The sequence below is a fragment of the Apus apus genome, chromosome 1 (genome assembly GCF_020740795.1).
Source record: "Apus apus isolate bApuApu2 chromosome 1, bApuApu2.pri.cur, whole genome shotgun sequence".
Lineage (NCBI taxonomy): Eukaryota > Metazoa > Chordata > Aves > Apodiformes > Apodidae > Apus > Apus apus.
Window position 1 is genome coordinate 206,423,919 of NC_067282.1, and position 14,697 is coordinate 206,438,615.

The 14,697-nt window shown below is 45.3% G+C and overlaps 2 protein-coding genes across 7 annotated transcripts in view; one reads left to right on the forward strand and one right to left on the reverse strand.

Annotated features, from left to right (window-relative positions):
• GOLGB1 (golgin B1) overlaps positions 1–1,474 on the reverse strand; it is a 38,929-nt gene extending 37,455 nt beyond the window's left edge. For 3 of the 4 annotated variants that reach the window (XM_051617882.1, XM_051617893.1, XM_051617863.1), the window contains exon 1: positions 1,399–1,474. The gene's annotated coding sequence lies outside the window, so the exon portion shown is untranslated. The remainder of the gene's footprint in view (positions 1–1,398) is intronic. The other variant, XM_051617872.1, reaches the window with a different exon arrangement.
• Positions 1,475–1,739: 265 nt separating this feature from the next.
• Positions 1,740–11,966, forward strand: LOC127395638 (guanylyl cyclase-activating protein 1-like). 3 transcript variants are annotated; one of them, XM_051642848.1, is made up of 7 exons: positions 1,740–2,053; positions 2,225–2,515; positions 3,031–3,127; positions 4,137–4,458; positions 6,813–6,962; positions 8,479–8,569; positions 9,556–11,966. In XM_051642848.1, exons 4-7 carry the CDS (start codon positions 4,261–4,263, stop codon positions 9,681–9,683), a joined length of 567 nt encoding a protein of 188 aa, XP_051498808.1. In that variant the 5' UTR covers positions 1,740–2,053; positions 2,225–2,515; positions 3,031–3,127; positions 4,137–4,260; the 3' UTR covers positions 9,684–11,966. The 3 variants fall into 3 exon arrangements, with proteins under 3 accessions (XP_051498808.1, XP_051498799.1, XP_051498819.1); XM_051642839.1 differs by having other exon boundaries at positions 2,225–3,127; XM_051642859.1 differs by having other exon boundaries at positions 2,225–3,127; positions 4,172–4,458.
• Positions 11,967–14,697: the final 2,731 nt, after the last annotated feature.

Below are 14,697 nucleotides of genomic sequence, written 5' to 3' on the forward strand. Positions count from 1 at the left end.
GCTCAGAAAGGATCTTATCACAGAATGAGTGAGGTTAGAAGAAACCCCCAGAGTTCACCTGGTCCAGCCTCCCTGCTCAAACAGGGCACCTACAGCCAGTTACCCAGGACCATGTTCAGACAGCTTTTGAACATCTCCAAGGAGAGAAGCTTCAGCGCCTCCTTGGACAAACTGTGCCAGTGCTCAGTCACCCTCACAGTAAAAAAGTGTTCCCTGATGTTCAGAGGGAACCTCCCATGATTCAGTTTGTGCTTGCTGCCTCTCATCCTGTCACTGGGCACTACTGTAAAGAGCTTGGCTTAGTCTTCTCTGAACCCTCCCTGAGAATAAAGCCAGGACCAAGTGTAACACAGCTTTAAACGCTGGCCCAAAGCCAACAGTCTACACACCAGGTGTAGCTGTCATATGCATTAGCCTCAGGGACTTGTGGCAGGAATACCCTACACTTCATATTTACTTCTGAGCTTATACAATGCTGGCTAATATCCTTATAAAGAGAAGTAGACAAACACAAAAGGACAGAGGTTATTCTGTGTTCCACTGCCTCACCCAAATAAAGTAAACAGTACAGCTCTGAGACAAGACCACTGCTCTTTTGCTCGAGACTTTACTTTGAACACTGGGAATACCAGCAGTGTCCTAGAAGCAGCTCCTTTACTCCAAGATTTACTTTCCTTACTGACCCAAACAGTCCGAGTGCATCACAAATCACAAGATAGTCTGCATGCAAGTGATAAGCAGTGCATAAATCCACTTATTTCCACTTCGAGGTATCAGCCACGGGGAGGAAAGAAGTGTCAGTGCTTCTCCCCTAATTTATTCTATTAGAAGTTTATTATGCATATATTAATTCTTCGCCTTTCCCGTCTTTTGAAGGCAAACGGGCACTGAAGGCATTGCTGTTGCACGCAAGTGCTGGACGCTTGGCTATCTCAGCAGCTCTGAAGGACACAAGGACCGAAGGAAAGCAGCAGGGCCCGACCCCCGCCGCTCCGCAGGTTCGCCGCCCGCAGCCCGGGCGGCCGCAGCGCCTCCGGCAGGCCCCGCGAGCAGGAACTGCCCCCGGCCGGGCCCCGCTGCCCGTTACGTTTGGGCGCCACGATCACACCGCCGGCGACAGGCAGCGCGGGGCACCGGCATGGCGGGGACGAGCCACGGAGCCCGGAAGAGAGAGGCCCGGCCCGGCCCGGCCCGGCGGGCCCCAAGGGGCTGCGCACCCGCCTCGGCCCCCAGGGCTCTGCGGGGCCGCTGGCAGCGGCGTCCCCGCGCTGCACGGCGGAACCAGCCCGGCCCGGGGCCGCCGCCGGGAGCCGGGTCGGAGCCAGCGCCGGCCCCGCAGCCCAGGCACAGCGACAGGGCAGCACCGGGAGGGAGGGAGGGAGGGAGGGAGGCACTGACCTGCCGCGGACCCGCAGCCGGCGACGGACCCGGCGCCCTGACACCGCCCCGGCCACCTCAGCACCGGAACACGCCGCGGCCGCTTCCGCCTCGGGCGCGGCCCCGCCTCCTGGCTGGAGCAGCAGCCAATCAGCTGCGGAGGCGGGAAGATGGACACGACCCTCAGCCAGTTATGACGGAGCAGCCGCGCGGGCGCCGCGGCTCCCTCGCAACCTGGCACGAACTGACCAATCCGAGCGCGGCCCGGGGACCCGCCCCGGGAGGGCGTGGCCACGCGGGGCAGGCGGCGCGCGCGGCCGCGGGGCGCGGCGGGACGGCCCAGCCTGGGCGGAAGTGTCTGCGCGGCGGGGCCTGCCCGGGCGGGGGGCGCCTGGGCTGCCCTGCCCTGGGTAGGAGCGTCGCTCCGTGTCCCGTCCCTCCCTGCCCTTGTCCCAAGCCCCTCCCCAGCTTTCCTGGAGCCCCTTCAGGCCCTGGAAGGTGCTCTCAGGTCTCCCTGGAGCCTTCTCTTCTCCAGGCTGAACACCCCAACTCTCCCAGCCTGTCTCCAGAGCAGAGCTGCTCCAGCCCTCCCAGCATCTCCGTGGCTCCTCTGGACTCTCTCCAGCAGCTCCGTGTCCTTCTGTTGGGGACCCCAGAGCTCTACACAGCCTTCCAGGTGAGGTCTCACCAGAGCAGAGCAGAGGGGCAGAGTCACCTCCCTTGACCTGCTGGCCACGCTGCTTTTGATGCAGCCCAGGATATGTTTGGCCCTCTGGGCTGCAAGCACAGCACTGGTGACTTGTGTCCAGCTTTTCATCCACCACTACCCCAAGTCTCCTTTCCACAGGGCTGCTGTCTGTCACCTCATCCCCCAGCCTGTATTGATAATAAGGATTGCCTGCTGAACTTCATGAGGCCAGAGCCTCCCTCAGCTCCCTCCTGTGTCCCCACGTGCATCCCAATGCACCCACAGTCCTGCTGCTGGTGTCCCCATGTAGTCCTGCCCCAGGAGATGGCCTGGGCTCATTGGCACAGCCTCAAGACTAAAGCTTGCCAGGCATGGTCTGAAGTCTTCAAGACCTACCTGCAGCTTCGTTTCACTTGCTTTAGCTGTGTGAGCCATTTCTCTACTTATCAGGTGTCTATGGCTAATTCATTTTACTTATTTCTCCTTGTGTGATACAGCCCTGCTTTTATATAGGCAGTATCAGCAAGCAGTTATTGTAGGTAGAATGAGATATTTACAACTCTTAACACAATGATGTAAAGAAATACAGGCCTGGTGAAACAGCTGAGGTCTTGAGAAGTGAAGACACAGGATTGGGCATAGAAGGGAACAGGCATGGGGTGATAGGAAATGGGGCAGAGCTTTCATGCTGGAGACACCCTGGTTATAAACTACCTAATGATTAGTTAAAAAATTGCAGGCCCAGACCTGGACAAAACTGGGTTTAGGGGTAACAAGGTAAACATATCTAAGATATGTACAGGAAACAATTTAGAGTACATTCAAATGCACGTGTATAAAGAAAGAGAAAGGTATACATTTATGTTAGCAAACACACATATGTGAGCCTAAGTGGAAGGGAAGAGTAGAAAAGGAAAAAAAAAAAAGAGGATGTGGAAACCTTTCATAAGATCATCACATTCCAGTGAAGGACCCCACATGCTGACAACTTGCCATGAGATGCCCCCACTGCAAACACCAGAGTGAACCACATGTCTTACTATCCAGAGGAGCAGCAGTCAGGTGAGTGTAGCACCAGAAAAGGCATAGAAACTAAGTGTGCAAGTTGCAATTTTAATTGTATTATTGCTATTAGTGCAACTTTTCTATTGTATATAAGTACTTGACCTACATTGTTCTTCTTGGCTTTTCTGTAATTTGTTCTGGATTAATGATGACTCTTGAAGGAGACTGTTAAAATTTCTCTTATGCTAACATCAAAGTCTTGGCATTACATATATTCACAAAGAGGTGTGGTTGGTACTCTAGAGGGAAGTGATGCCATCCAGAGGGACCTTGGCAGTCTAGAGAAATGGGCCTGTGCAAGCCTCTTGAAGTTCAACAAGGCCAAGTGCAGGGTCCCTCACTCACTGTGATGGGCATCACCTCCAGGCCCCTGGGGCTGAGGGCTCCCCCAAGGCAGCCTCAGAAAGAGCCAGGACAGCAGCTTCATTTGTCTTGATGGGTTATTTGGGTTTCCCAGCCTGTGGGTGAATCTTTTTTTCATCTTCCTGTTTGTGCAGATGAGCCTTTTATGGGTTGACTGCACTTCTGTGGTAGTCCTGGGATTAACTAGGCCAGGGGATTAGTTGGGTTCCCCCACCTGGCATTGTTCCTCTCTGCTCCTTTGTGTCTGTTGGGATGAGCTTTTTCCCACCTAGCCTCACATTTATGAGGGGCTACCTCTGTAACTAAGTTATCCAACAATTCTATTTGAGAAAACAGACTGAAATCCTGTTAGAGGAGCAGATCTTTACTTCACCTCAGCCCCCACATTTTGGAGCCTTTTCATCTTATTTTCATATATAATTATATCAAGGTTAAAAACAGGTTGGTGCACCAAACCAGTGTAGCTCCTGATGCCAGTTTCTGATAAAGCTTCTCAGCCTTTCTGATTTGGCCCCTGGAATAGCAGTGATTTGATAGATTATCTTGCATATCCTTTCCATTCTAAGAAGACTGTATCATTGAAGCTTTCATGTTTGTAAATGAGCCTCTAAGCAGATTAACATTCATAATTGGTTTGTGGAAGGCTGGATCCCTTGCTCAGCTGACACTGATGTCCAGCGTGGACAGGAGCAGAAGGGCAGTGCTGCGAAAGCAACAGGAGGAAGAGGCTCATTCCTGTAGCATCATTCTTCTGACCACACGTACACATGGGCAATAACAGCAGCTCCACAGTGGATGATCTGCAGGCTGTTGAGATCCACCACTGGTACAAGAAGTTCATGACGGAGTGTCCTTCTGGACAGCTGACAGAGCATGAATTTAAGCAGTTCTTTGGGCTTCGAGGGCTGGACCCAGAGGCCAATGAGTACATCGAGCAGATGTTCCGTACGTTTGATATGAACAAGGTGAGTCCTCTGGCAAGCAAATCAACTGCCTGGTAGTGCTTAAAGGTGAACCAACTCCTGTACTTTTAGAGTCCTTGGTTTTCTTTTCCAAACGTTGGTGTGGAAAGGTGCTGAAGGACACTGATGGAAAGCAGTGAGCAAATGCAAGAAGCAAATTAACATGCGTGGATAATGACATAGATACCACAGCCATAGGTAATAACACCTTATTATCTAACTATCTTGTGTAAGTTTGTCTTTGAATATTGAGAATTATGTATGAATTGACTTGGCCTTGTTTGACTAGTTAATACTAATGAAAGGAGATCTCATTACTACGCTTATATGTTCTTATTCTTGCTATTCAAAACTGTGTGTATTAGATAGTAGAGACTATAGGAAACAAACAGAGAAAGTAACACCCCTTGGTTTTTGCCTGGTTTTTACCTATATATACTTAAGCTTATGCTTGCAGGCCTGTAATCTCAATGACAGAGAAATGTGGGTGTATGGCAGCCTGGGAGAATTCAGCTTTGCCCTCTGCTCCAGGGTTCTGAAGTAGCTGGAGCAAATGTCTGAGAATCAAAGAGAAACTAGTCACAGAAACATGTGAAACAGGTGGGAAATCACAGAGTTATTTTGAAGAAGGAAAACCTAGGGACTGAGCAGAGAACATTGGCTTGGACAGCATGTGAGAAGGCATAAGGACTTAAGGAATACTAAAGAATATTACAGCATTCTTCAAGATAAGAGAGGAGCAGCCAGGCTCCAATAGGGTAGATGAGGTCTTGTGGTTCATGTAAGGACTGGAAATTACTGGAAATGTCAAAAAATATCCCTTTTCATCCTAAAATTCTCTGTGCCCAGGATGATGATAGTAATGAGAAGCAGTTTTATAAACTAAACCAACACATGTACAGTTCTTGCACAAGTCTTTGCCTTTACCCCTGTCATTTCTTGGGTTGCTTAAGGACTTTAAAATTTGTTCCAGGGTGTTACAGATTCTACAGTTCTCCTGTGAGCCTGTGTTATGCAGTAAACAATGTTTTAAGAAGACTCTCAAATTCAAATTTGGTCATACAAGGATAAAAAGCTGTCTTCTAAATAAAGTGATAGTGACCTCAAGGGGAATGAAGTAAGATTGTGCCAACTAGTGGAGATGGACTGGCACCAGTTAACCTGCTAAAAGTTATCCACTTAATGTGAGCTTCTTTTATAAACGAGGGCCAGGAACAAGAGAACACAGAGAACAGCCACCTTGCAGTCATCCAGACATCAGCAATGGATGGTCTCATCTGCCCTCTGGACATTCAGATTCTGAAAACCCTGCTGAGGACAAAGAGGATACATTTTCAACCAAGTTATTTTATCAACTGCAATCATGTCCTCCTCACCTTTAGAGGTGGTTATCTTTGTTTTCTGTGACTTTGCTCAATGAAGGTATGAAAAACTCACATAAGGGGAGTACTACAATGATCTTGAGTGAACATTTAAAAATGTGATTCTTGCTGTGAAACAGCAGTGCTCTGCTAGTCCACCTGTATTTGCCTTTTACATATATTTATTTACAGCCATTCCAGGAAGGAATCTGACTTTGTTTAAGTACCTCAGTAAATGAAAGTTTTGGTTTTTTGCTCTGTAATTGGCTGAATTAGTAATTCAGAATTTTTGACAGACATTTGTTGTTTCCTTTTAACCATGTCAAATTTTAGTTAGTGTTAAACCTAGGGGTTATGAAATTCCACTGTTGGGCATTTTTCTTGCAGAGGAAGAAAGAGCTTTTTGAGTTTCTTTGTAGAGGCAAGAAGTTTAAGTTTAAAAACCTAAATACAGAACAATTTTTCCAGCTGTCGAATCATGTTCTGTGTATTTAAAAAATAAATAAATCTTCAGTCACCTTTTTTTTTTCAGAGAAGGGAGAAGAGATATTGGCTTACTAAAATAGCAGTAGTTTCCTCCAAGGACACAGCACACCAGTACAGAAAACCTAAGGCAGAATTACCTTCCATTTTTCTTGCAGCCAGGACCTTGGATCAGTTTTCTTTCCCAGCAGGACACAAGTCAGCTCTGGTGGACAGAAAGGGTTTGTCCACACTGGCTGTGAGGAGTGGCAGGTTCCGTGGATGCAGGTGCCAAGCACAGAGTATCCCAGGTCTGTAACAGATCATAAAATTAGGAATCCAGATTTTTAGGAGATCTAAAAGGTGGCCAGAGAAATAGCATCTGTGTGAACTAAAGCTTTTTCTGAAGTCACAGCCTCTCCACCACGTCTTTTTCTTTCTCTTTTAGCTGTGACTCTACAAAGGTAAAACAGCTCCAGAGCCATAATTCCTTCAGGTTGTTTCTGTCAAAATCTGGTTTCCATTTTCCCACAGGATGGATATATTGACTTCATGGAATATGTGGCTGCCCTCAGCCTTGTCCTCCGTGGAAAAATGGAGCAGAAGCTGCGTTGGTACTTCAAGCTCTATGATGTCGATGGCAACGGCTGCATCGATCGACGTGAGCTGCTCAACATCATTAAGGTGAGTCTCTAGGGGTCTGTGTTCTTTCCTCTTTCCTTAAAGACAAACCCCACCACACAAGTAAGACTTTGGCTACTTCCCATATGGATGATCATGGATGCGACCTGCTTTGACAGCATTCGTTCTTCTAGCAGAATTCCCCACAATCTCATAGGCCAGGAAGCAGACTTGACAGACCTTGTCTGTCATCTGCACGTGTGACAGCATGGCCAGCTCCAGGAAATTGTTCTAGCTGCCTAGGACCTGACTTGCACTTTCCAAGATTTCAGACTGTGTGACTGTCAGTTACGATCTCCGCAACGTGCCCTTCATGGGTCCTTTTCCCCATGTGAACAGTAAGTAGTTGGACAGTTACTCCCAGTTTGCTTTGTAGATCCAGCTCCTAAAGGTCAATGTAGTAAAACTTTCTGGCTCTGGCAAATAGTTTGAAGGAGATCAACTGTCAATGGAAGAGACTGTTTGCAAATAACTGTTGTGGAAGAAGATGTTGGAATTACAGGTGTAAACAAGATCCGGTGAATATCTCTGAATTATGCTCAAAATTCACGTTATTCTGTAGGGACTGGGAAACTAGAAAGATGCAGGAAAGATTCAGTAACCCTAAATAATTTACATTTCTGAATAAGAAAGGTCAGAAAATGGATTTGATAAGGATTTGAAGCCTGAACTGGCAACAACTACAACCACTAATAAGACATTAGTAATGCATTCTCATCAGGATATGATTTCTTAGTGCTGGGCATTGAAGAAACCAAATCAATAACTGTAATAATATACAGCTTCCTACTAATAGCTTGCAATAGAAATAATCAGACATCACAGTGAAGCATCAGGTAGTAATTGTTTAACACAGAGCTCTTGAGAAGCAAGTTCTGTGAGCCATAACTGGTGACAAGGAGTGTGCTGGCCTTCGAATTTTGTGGGTGCAGTCCAGTGTCTTTTTTTGGCAGCCTTAGAAAGCTTCTGAGGTGATACACAGTTTTATTAAAATGGCATGTGAAAAAAAATGAAGAAACTTACAAAATATCAGAAGGTAAAGCTAGAAAATGAATAGTCTTATACTCAGTATGAAGCTCTGGAATCACTTATTTCTTGGACATCCTAAATCAAAGGAAACAATTAGGCATGGAAAGAAAAGAGAACCCTGCACTATAATGTCAAATGCAGAGGGTGTTTGAGAGTGTTTATTGGGCTTGGTGGGAAGTGGATCAATTAGCTGGATCCTGATTCTGCCATTTCTGCAGTGCTTAATCTCTACCTAAGCAGATTTAGGGAGATTCTCTCGGCTTCACTGCTCATTCCATGCTCCAGAACCATGCTCTCTTTTCACCCTTTCATGCCAACCATAAGGCCTGATGATTTCTGCTGTGTTTTCCTATGATACTGGTTCATTTGTATATGGAAGGTATCAGGCATGATTTTCTTGTTCTGAATCTACGCTGCCAGGCTGCAATGGAATCAGTCTATTGCTTTGGGAGCCATTAGGCAGCTTCCACTTCTTGCTCTTTTCTTTTAGGCTATTCGAGCTATTAATGGTGGTGACCATGAAACCAGTGCAGAAGAGTTCACCAACCGAGTCTTCAACAAAATCGATGTGAACGGCGATGGTGAGATTCCTGTCTTCATCACCCACTGCATGTGGTCTCTGTGCTCCAGAGACACCTGTGTCTTCCTTTAAGGCTCTTCATTTTACATTTGCTTTTATAGGAATTCTCATCCAGTAATGCATTCTCCATGAATCTTGCTAAGGCATTTTCCTCCTTGCATCATGCATAATCAGCATGACAGGATTTGTTCCCTGTACTGAGTCTCAGCTGTGTTCTGTCCACATGAGTTTGGTAGTGTGGCTTTGGAATGGGTTTGGGGATTTTTTTGCCTTTTTGTATGTTGCTGTGTAGGTTATGTCAGAGTTAGAAGTGGGAAATATTAACAGATGTCTCTGACTGCTTCTAAATTTTTCAGCAGCAGGAGTTTAGTGTTCAAATTGAGTCTCTTTGCTGGGTCTGCTACAGGCAGTGCAGCAAGCACGTGAAGTGTATGAATCAGTCAGTCAGAAGCTGGTTAACACTGTAGTTGCTGCATGTCCCTTATATTTCTTTCTTTCCTACTTCAAGTGCTCATCACTTTCTGATGTGCTTTTTTGTTATTCCAGAAGAACTCTGCCAAGCTGCACAAGGGATTTTTGGCCTAGCACAGAAAACCTATTTCTGCCCATCACATCTTCCTTCTCTCACTTATTTTACACATGAAAACCAGCAAACACGGGGCAGGTTAGGACTATGACAGGTTAAGGCAAAAAGGAGTTGGCCAATCCAGCCTTATTTATAGGAAGCTATGATTCCACTCCTTAGCTGGGCACTTCCTCTGTTCTTTTTTATGTACACTTTCCCTTGTGTGAAGTAAAAAAAAAAAAGAAGCTGGGGTTGCCTGCATAATCAAGGAAGTTTCATACAAGCTTAAAAAGACTCTCTGAGGCCTGTTGGTGCTTTAGAACAGTGCAGGTGTAGTAAGTAGTCTGTAAAGTTAGATTACTGTCCTTTTCCTGTTGGAATGTGGATCAACGTGATTCTGATGCCTTTTGTGTTTGACACAGGTGAACTTTCTTTGGATGAGTTTGTGGAGGGAGCAAGGAAAGACGAGGAGTTCATGGAGGTTATGATGAAAAGTTTGGACCTGTCACACATTGTGGCAATGATCAACAACCGTCGGCACAGTGTATAGATCAAGCTGGGAGAAAACCGTACCAAGAGACAGAAGGGTGTGCACACAACAGAAAAGAGAGACAGCATTTTAAGAAACAAACAAAAGTTCCATGAACACTTACATGGCATCAAGAACAGAAAGACTCTGCTATATTTGTATATCTGAGTGTGTGTTCCTTTACAAATGCCAAAGCTCAGCCCCATACATGCAGGGCAGGTTCAGAAAAACTGCATCTGGATGGCAGCATCTGATTTGACTTCCTAAAATTTGAAGGGCAAGTTTCAGGGCACAAATTTCCACTTTATTCTGTGTCCCAAATTGTCACTTTGCAAGGGACTAAAAGTAACACTAAGTTTGTGAAGAGCAGTAGCAGAACTGGGTGATGGAGTGTGAACAATTTCTGACATCTACAAAATAAGAGCTTAAAACTGTTATCAATGTAGAAAACTATCAAAAGAACGTAACATGTCCTGTTCTTGTCACAGTATTAGATCATAAACATCATCATTTTTGTCTGTACCAGATGTGCTTGGCTTTGGTAGTCTCCACAGAAGCAGCTTTATTAATAATATGTCAAAAGCTCAAAGAAAAATCAGTCTTTAAGGCTGTTAAGTGTCAAATCTGTTCCCAGCTGCACTGTCAGTAATGCTGCTGTTGGTAGCTTTCTGTGGTCAAAGAAATCTTTACCAAACAAGTCAGCAGTTTAGGAGCAGTTTCTGTAACCAAAGAAAACATGCTGTACAGTTTCCCAAAGAAGAAGAATTACCTGAGAGATCAAATCTTTTTTTATGCTTGTTATCCTACTGCTCTCCTCTCATACAACTGAATAAATGCAGGATGTGAAGAAGATTCCAATATTGTTGCTTCACACATCCTTTATTGGTCTTTCTTTTCGTTCACGGAGAGAAAACCTAAAGCAAAAGAAACAACTCAGCAAGGTGACTTGTGAATTCTGCTGTTCACTGAATACTGGAATGAAGTGGATACTCTCTATCAGTTCTGCCATAGGCTGTGTCTTTGTGATGGAGCAGGGACAGAAATGGCAAACTGTGTCTTGTTGACTAATGTTAGGTAAGGTCACAACCAGAAGCTCCTTCGAATCCAGAGAGAGAACCAGAAGGTAAGAAGAGTGCAGAAGTCCAGCAGAGTGCCTGTGCCATAGTTGGGTATGTTTTTCCTGTGCAGAAGGAAGAACTTGCAGTCTTGTAACAAGACTTAGAATGGACTTAATTGTGCTTATATTTAAGCTTCTGCCATGTCCATATGTAGACTGCACCAAGTGCACAGGCTTTTGTCTCAGTCAGGGGGGGTGCAGTCAGTGCTGTCACTGAACCTGGAGACAGTGAATGATTATGTTTAGGGTGGGCACCAGTATTTTGCCAGGGAGGCTCATACTGCAGGTCCCACTGGCACATGCACACCTGCGATCTTAGAGCTGCCGAGAAGAATCAGCCTGGGTGTTGGCAAACACCCTCCAGAGGATGACTGTGAGTGTGTCCCTTGGGACTCTGCTGTCCCTGTGGGCTGAGGAAGACAGAGGCTTTTGTTCAAGAGTCTGTTGAACCTCCCCTGTACCTGTTACAAGTCCTCACTCTCCTACAGTTTCGTGGGTCACTTACATGTAAAAGTGCATTTTTCTAATCATCTGATGCAGAAAAACCCGTATTTTTAGTTCTTAGGAAAGAATTGTTGTAAAAGCAGCTGATGTATTAAATAAATCACCAAGAAGTTGTAGCCATCAGCAGTATTGCAGCAAGCTGCTGTACACACTGTGCAGAATCTTCTTGATGTAAAGGAGGAGGGATGTACATAGTTAATTATTAATAATAATCCTGAATATTTGTAAGTGGAGTTTATGTATTTTATTTTTTTTAATAGTCATTACAGAAAACTGTTTCTTCCTTGGCTGTCATTGCTGATGATGCGAGATCATCTCCCAGTTAAGGTGCAGTTATGACATTCATAGTAGGCAAAAAAAACCACATCATGCTGTCACTGCACTGAGTTCCAGATGCGTGTTTTGTTCTTCATGTTTCTGTTCTGTTCTTCTGTTGCTGAATGATTCACTGGGTCTTGGCCTTGCAGCCAAGTCAGAGACCTGTCCAGCAGAGCCTGTGCCTTTGTCGGGAGCTATGGGAAGGGAAGATGGGGAGGGGGAGAGGAAATCTCTGTAAAAGGGAGAATTGTTTTCTGACCTACTTCACTTTCTTTGTACAGTTAAGATTAAAATAATGTACAATAAATGTATCTTGGAATTTCCCTTCTTTAACAAATAGAATAATTAGGAGGAGGAGGATAGAATCTAGAGCTATGGTTTGGATTCAGCACATTAGGGTTTTGGAGTTAGGGGTTTAGGCTTAGGGAACATGGTTGGGATGTTCAGTGTTGGAGTTATCATTTAGGATTGGATCCAGAGTTATGGCTTAGGCTGGGATTAGAATTAAGGGTTTGGGGTTGGACTTGTGTTCAGGTTTGGAATTTGGGTTAATGTTGGTAATCAAAGGGTTAGGAATTAAAGTTCAGATTAAGTTGTAGGGATTTGAGCTTGGGGGCAGGGGTTAGATTTAGGATTAGAATGTAGTGAGGGTTAGAATTTGAAGTTTGGGGTACGTTTAAGAGCTACGGGTCCAACTTAATGAGTTAGGGCTTCATGTATCTGGAGGCAGAGAGGCTGTCCCAGCATTGGCTGGGACCTCAGAGTCACACCTCGGAGCTGGTGGTGCTGGAGCAGTTCCTGAACATCCTGGGCAACATGTCCATACAATTTTTCCTTGGGAGCAAACACAAGCAGCCTGGTAAAGAGGCTGCCAACAGCATCAGATCCGTGGGAACAGCACCAGGAGTCACTGCTGACCCACTCTCTCTTGTGGGCAGCCGTTAGGTGCAGAGTAAACCTGTGATAGTACATGTGATAGTACTCCAAGATGTTACCTGCCATGAACAAGACACTTCAGCCATTCCCCTCTGGCTTTTACATAAGTGAAAACACTTCTTTATCTCCCATTTTAGCACCGCTTGGAACAAGGAGAAAAATTATTATTCTCTAGAATTGTTCCTCGGTGAATTAAAATTAAATATTACAACACAATCTGGGTTTTTTGCACGTTTTTTTGTTTGCTTGTTTTCTGTATAAAGAAAAAAGGGAGAGTTTTTCCCAAGTAGTCCACAATGACAGTTCCTCTGAAAACAGACAAAGTTTGTATTCCAAAGCTAGTTACACATCTTAAATAGCCCACCCATTGTATTTTATATATGCACTTACTCAACTCTATACATGCATTTGTGTTGTGTATAAAAAGAAAGCCACGATAGTGCAAGTTGTATAAAATAGAGAACTGTAATTTGAAGTGTACAGCAACAGGCAAGGAAAGCTCCAGCCCTTGTGATGAAGAAGATTGATTTGTGATTATTCATTTAAAAATCTTGTTAGCAGAAACTAACTAGCCAGACAAAACTGTATATACATAACAAACATAACAGTGGTACCCAGAGATAGAACAAAGAAATGCACCCAGTTATCTCACATAATTTATAAAATATTTTTCTTAGTATCAAAAAGTGAGCCTTTAATTAGCTAGTGTGAAATTTGTACCCTGTATTTTCAGTCTTTCATTAACATAACATCATTTAGAGTTATCTGCAAACACAGAAATCAATGTGTTTTTAAAACCCGTTGCTGAAAAATGCATTTAACCTACACTTTCCAGCCTGTATACTGCATAGGTCATTCTTTTCTTATCTGCATTTTAGTTACATTGATAAATTGCCATGGCCAACTGCGATCCTGCCCTTTGCAGAAGCGGGGAAAGGCGGTGGGAAGAGCTGGCTGCGTTCAGCTCACTGGTTCAACACCAAACCCAAACATCAGCACAACCGGGTAACTGCCCAGCTCGGAGAACACCAGTGCCAGCTGGGCACCAGCCACAGCAGAAAGGTTATTTTACCATTTCTAGCTGCTCATTTTAATTTGTTGTAAAAAAAGCCTCTCTTCAAGAGAATTTACCACCTCTCTCTATCACTCCTCCCGGTGCCTGACAGCTTCTCAGCTTCTCGCAGGTCCTTAAAGGGCCGTTATCCCAGGCACTGGCAACGAATGAAGGCTGAGGCTTAAACCAATGCAAGATTTGATGATTAAAGGAGCTTTTACTTCCATTCTGTGAGGTTGTAATTTTAAACTAAGCAGCTTGAAAATTATTTATAAGGGAAGATTATTTTGAGTGTATTTTAAGCCAGTTTCCTTGGACAGAAGAAAGAACTAAAGCTGAATTGCAACCTCTCCCAAAATCTACACACTATACACAAAGAGGCTGTGGCACAACACAGTGAGGCTCTAATGGGACATGAAGTGGAGGTAAAAGAACATCATTCCTTCATCACAAGGTCTCTGCCCCCAGGTTGGCAGACAAAGTAACCATGTCCTGCAGCAAATAAACAGGGCAGATGATCCAGGGCAGGCAATTTGGGTGATTTATTAGGACTGTTTCTGTGGGTAAGTATGTAACATTTATTTTTGTTGGGCTCAGCACGTATAAGTGTCTGACTTACTAAGAGTAACTTAGAATCCTAATAATAAACTACATATGTAATACACCTTTGCTTTTTCTTTCTTCTCTAGCCTTCTTAAAATTCAGCTTAAGTTCTTATCTTGCACTAATACATTATTGGAAATAAAATGCTTGTCCCAGGGAGCGAGGACATTAACTCTTTTGCTGTGCAGCGTGGCGGGGGTCATGCCCGGTGCCCCCCAGTCAGGCAGCTGCGAACATCGGACCCCCAGGGAAGTGCTGGGGAAAGCAGCGCTCGGAGTCCGGGCACGGAGAGGACCCCTCCTCAGGGCTGCAGAGGCTGGGTCTGTTCCAGATTGCAGAAGGCACCTGAACGAAATGCAGTTAATTTCAGCTGCCGCTCCCCAGGGGTCGGCACGGCCGGGCCGGGGGTCCCGGCTGCCCCCGCACACCCCGCGGCCGGGGGGCTCCGGGAGGGGCTGCTCGGGGAGAGACCCCCCCCCCAGCAGCACAGCCAGACAAACCAG

Coding starts and splice junctions, on each gene's coding strand:
- LOC127395638 (XM_051642839.1), top strand. CDS start 4,261: ATGGGCAATAACAGCAGCTCCACAGTGGATGATCTGCAGGCTGTTGAG. Junction 4,459..6,812: donor GTACGTTTGATATGAACAAG/GTGAGTCCTCTG, acceptor ATTTTCCCACAG/GATGGATATATTGACTTCAT. Junction 8,570..9,555: donor AATCGATGTGAACGGCGATG/GTGAGATTCCTG, acceptor TGTTTGACACAG/GTGAACTTTCTTTGGATGAG.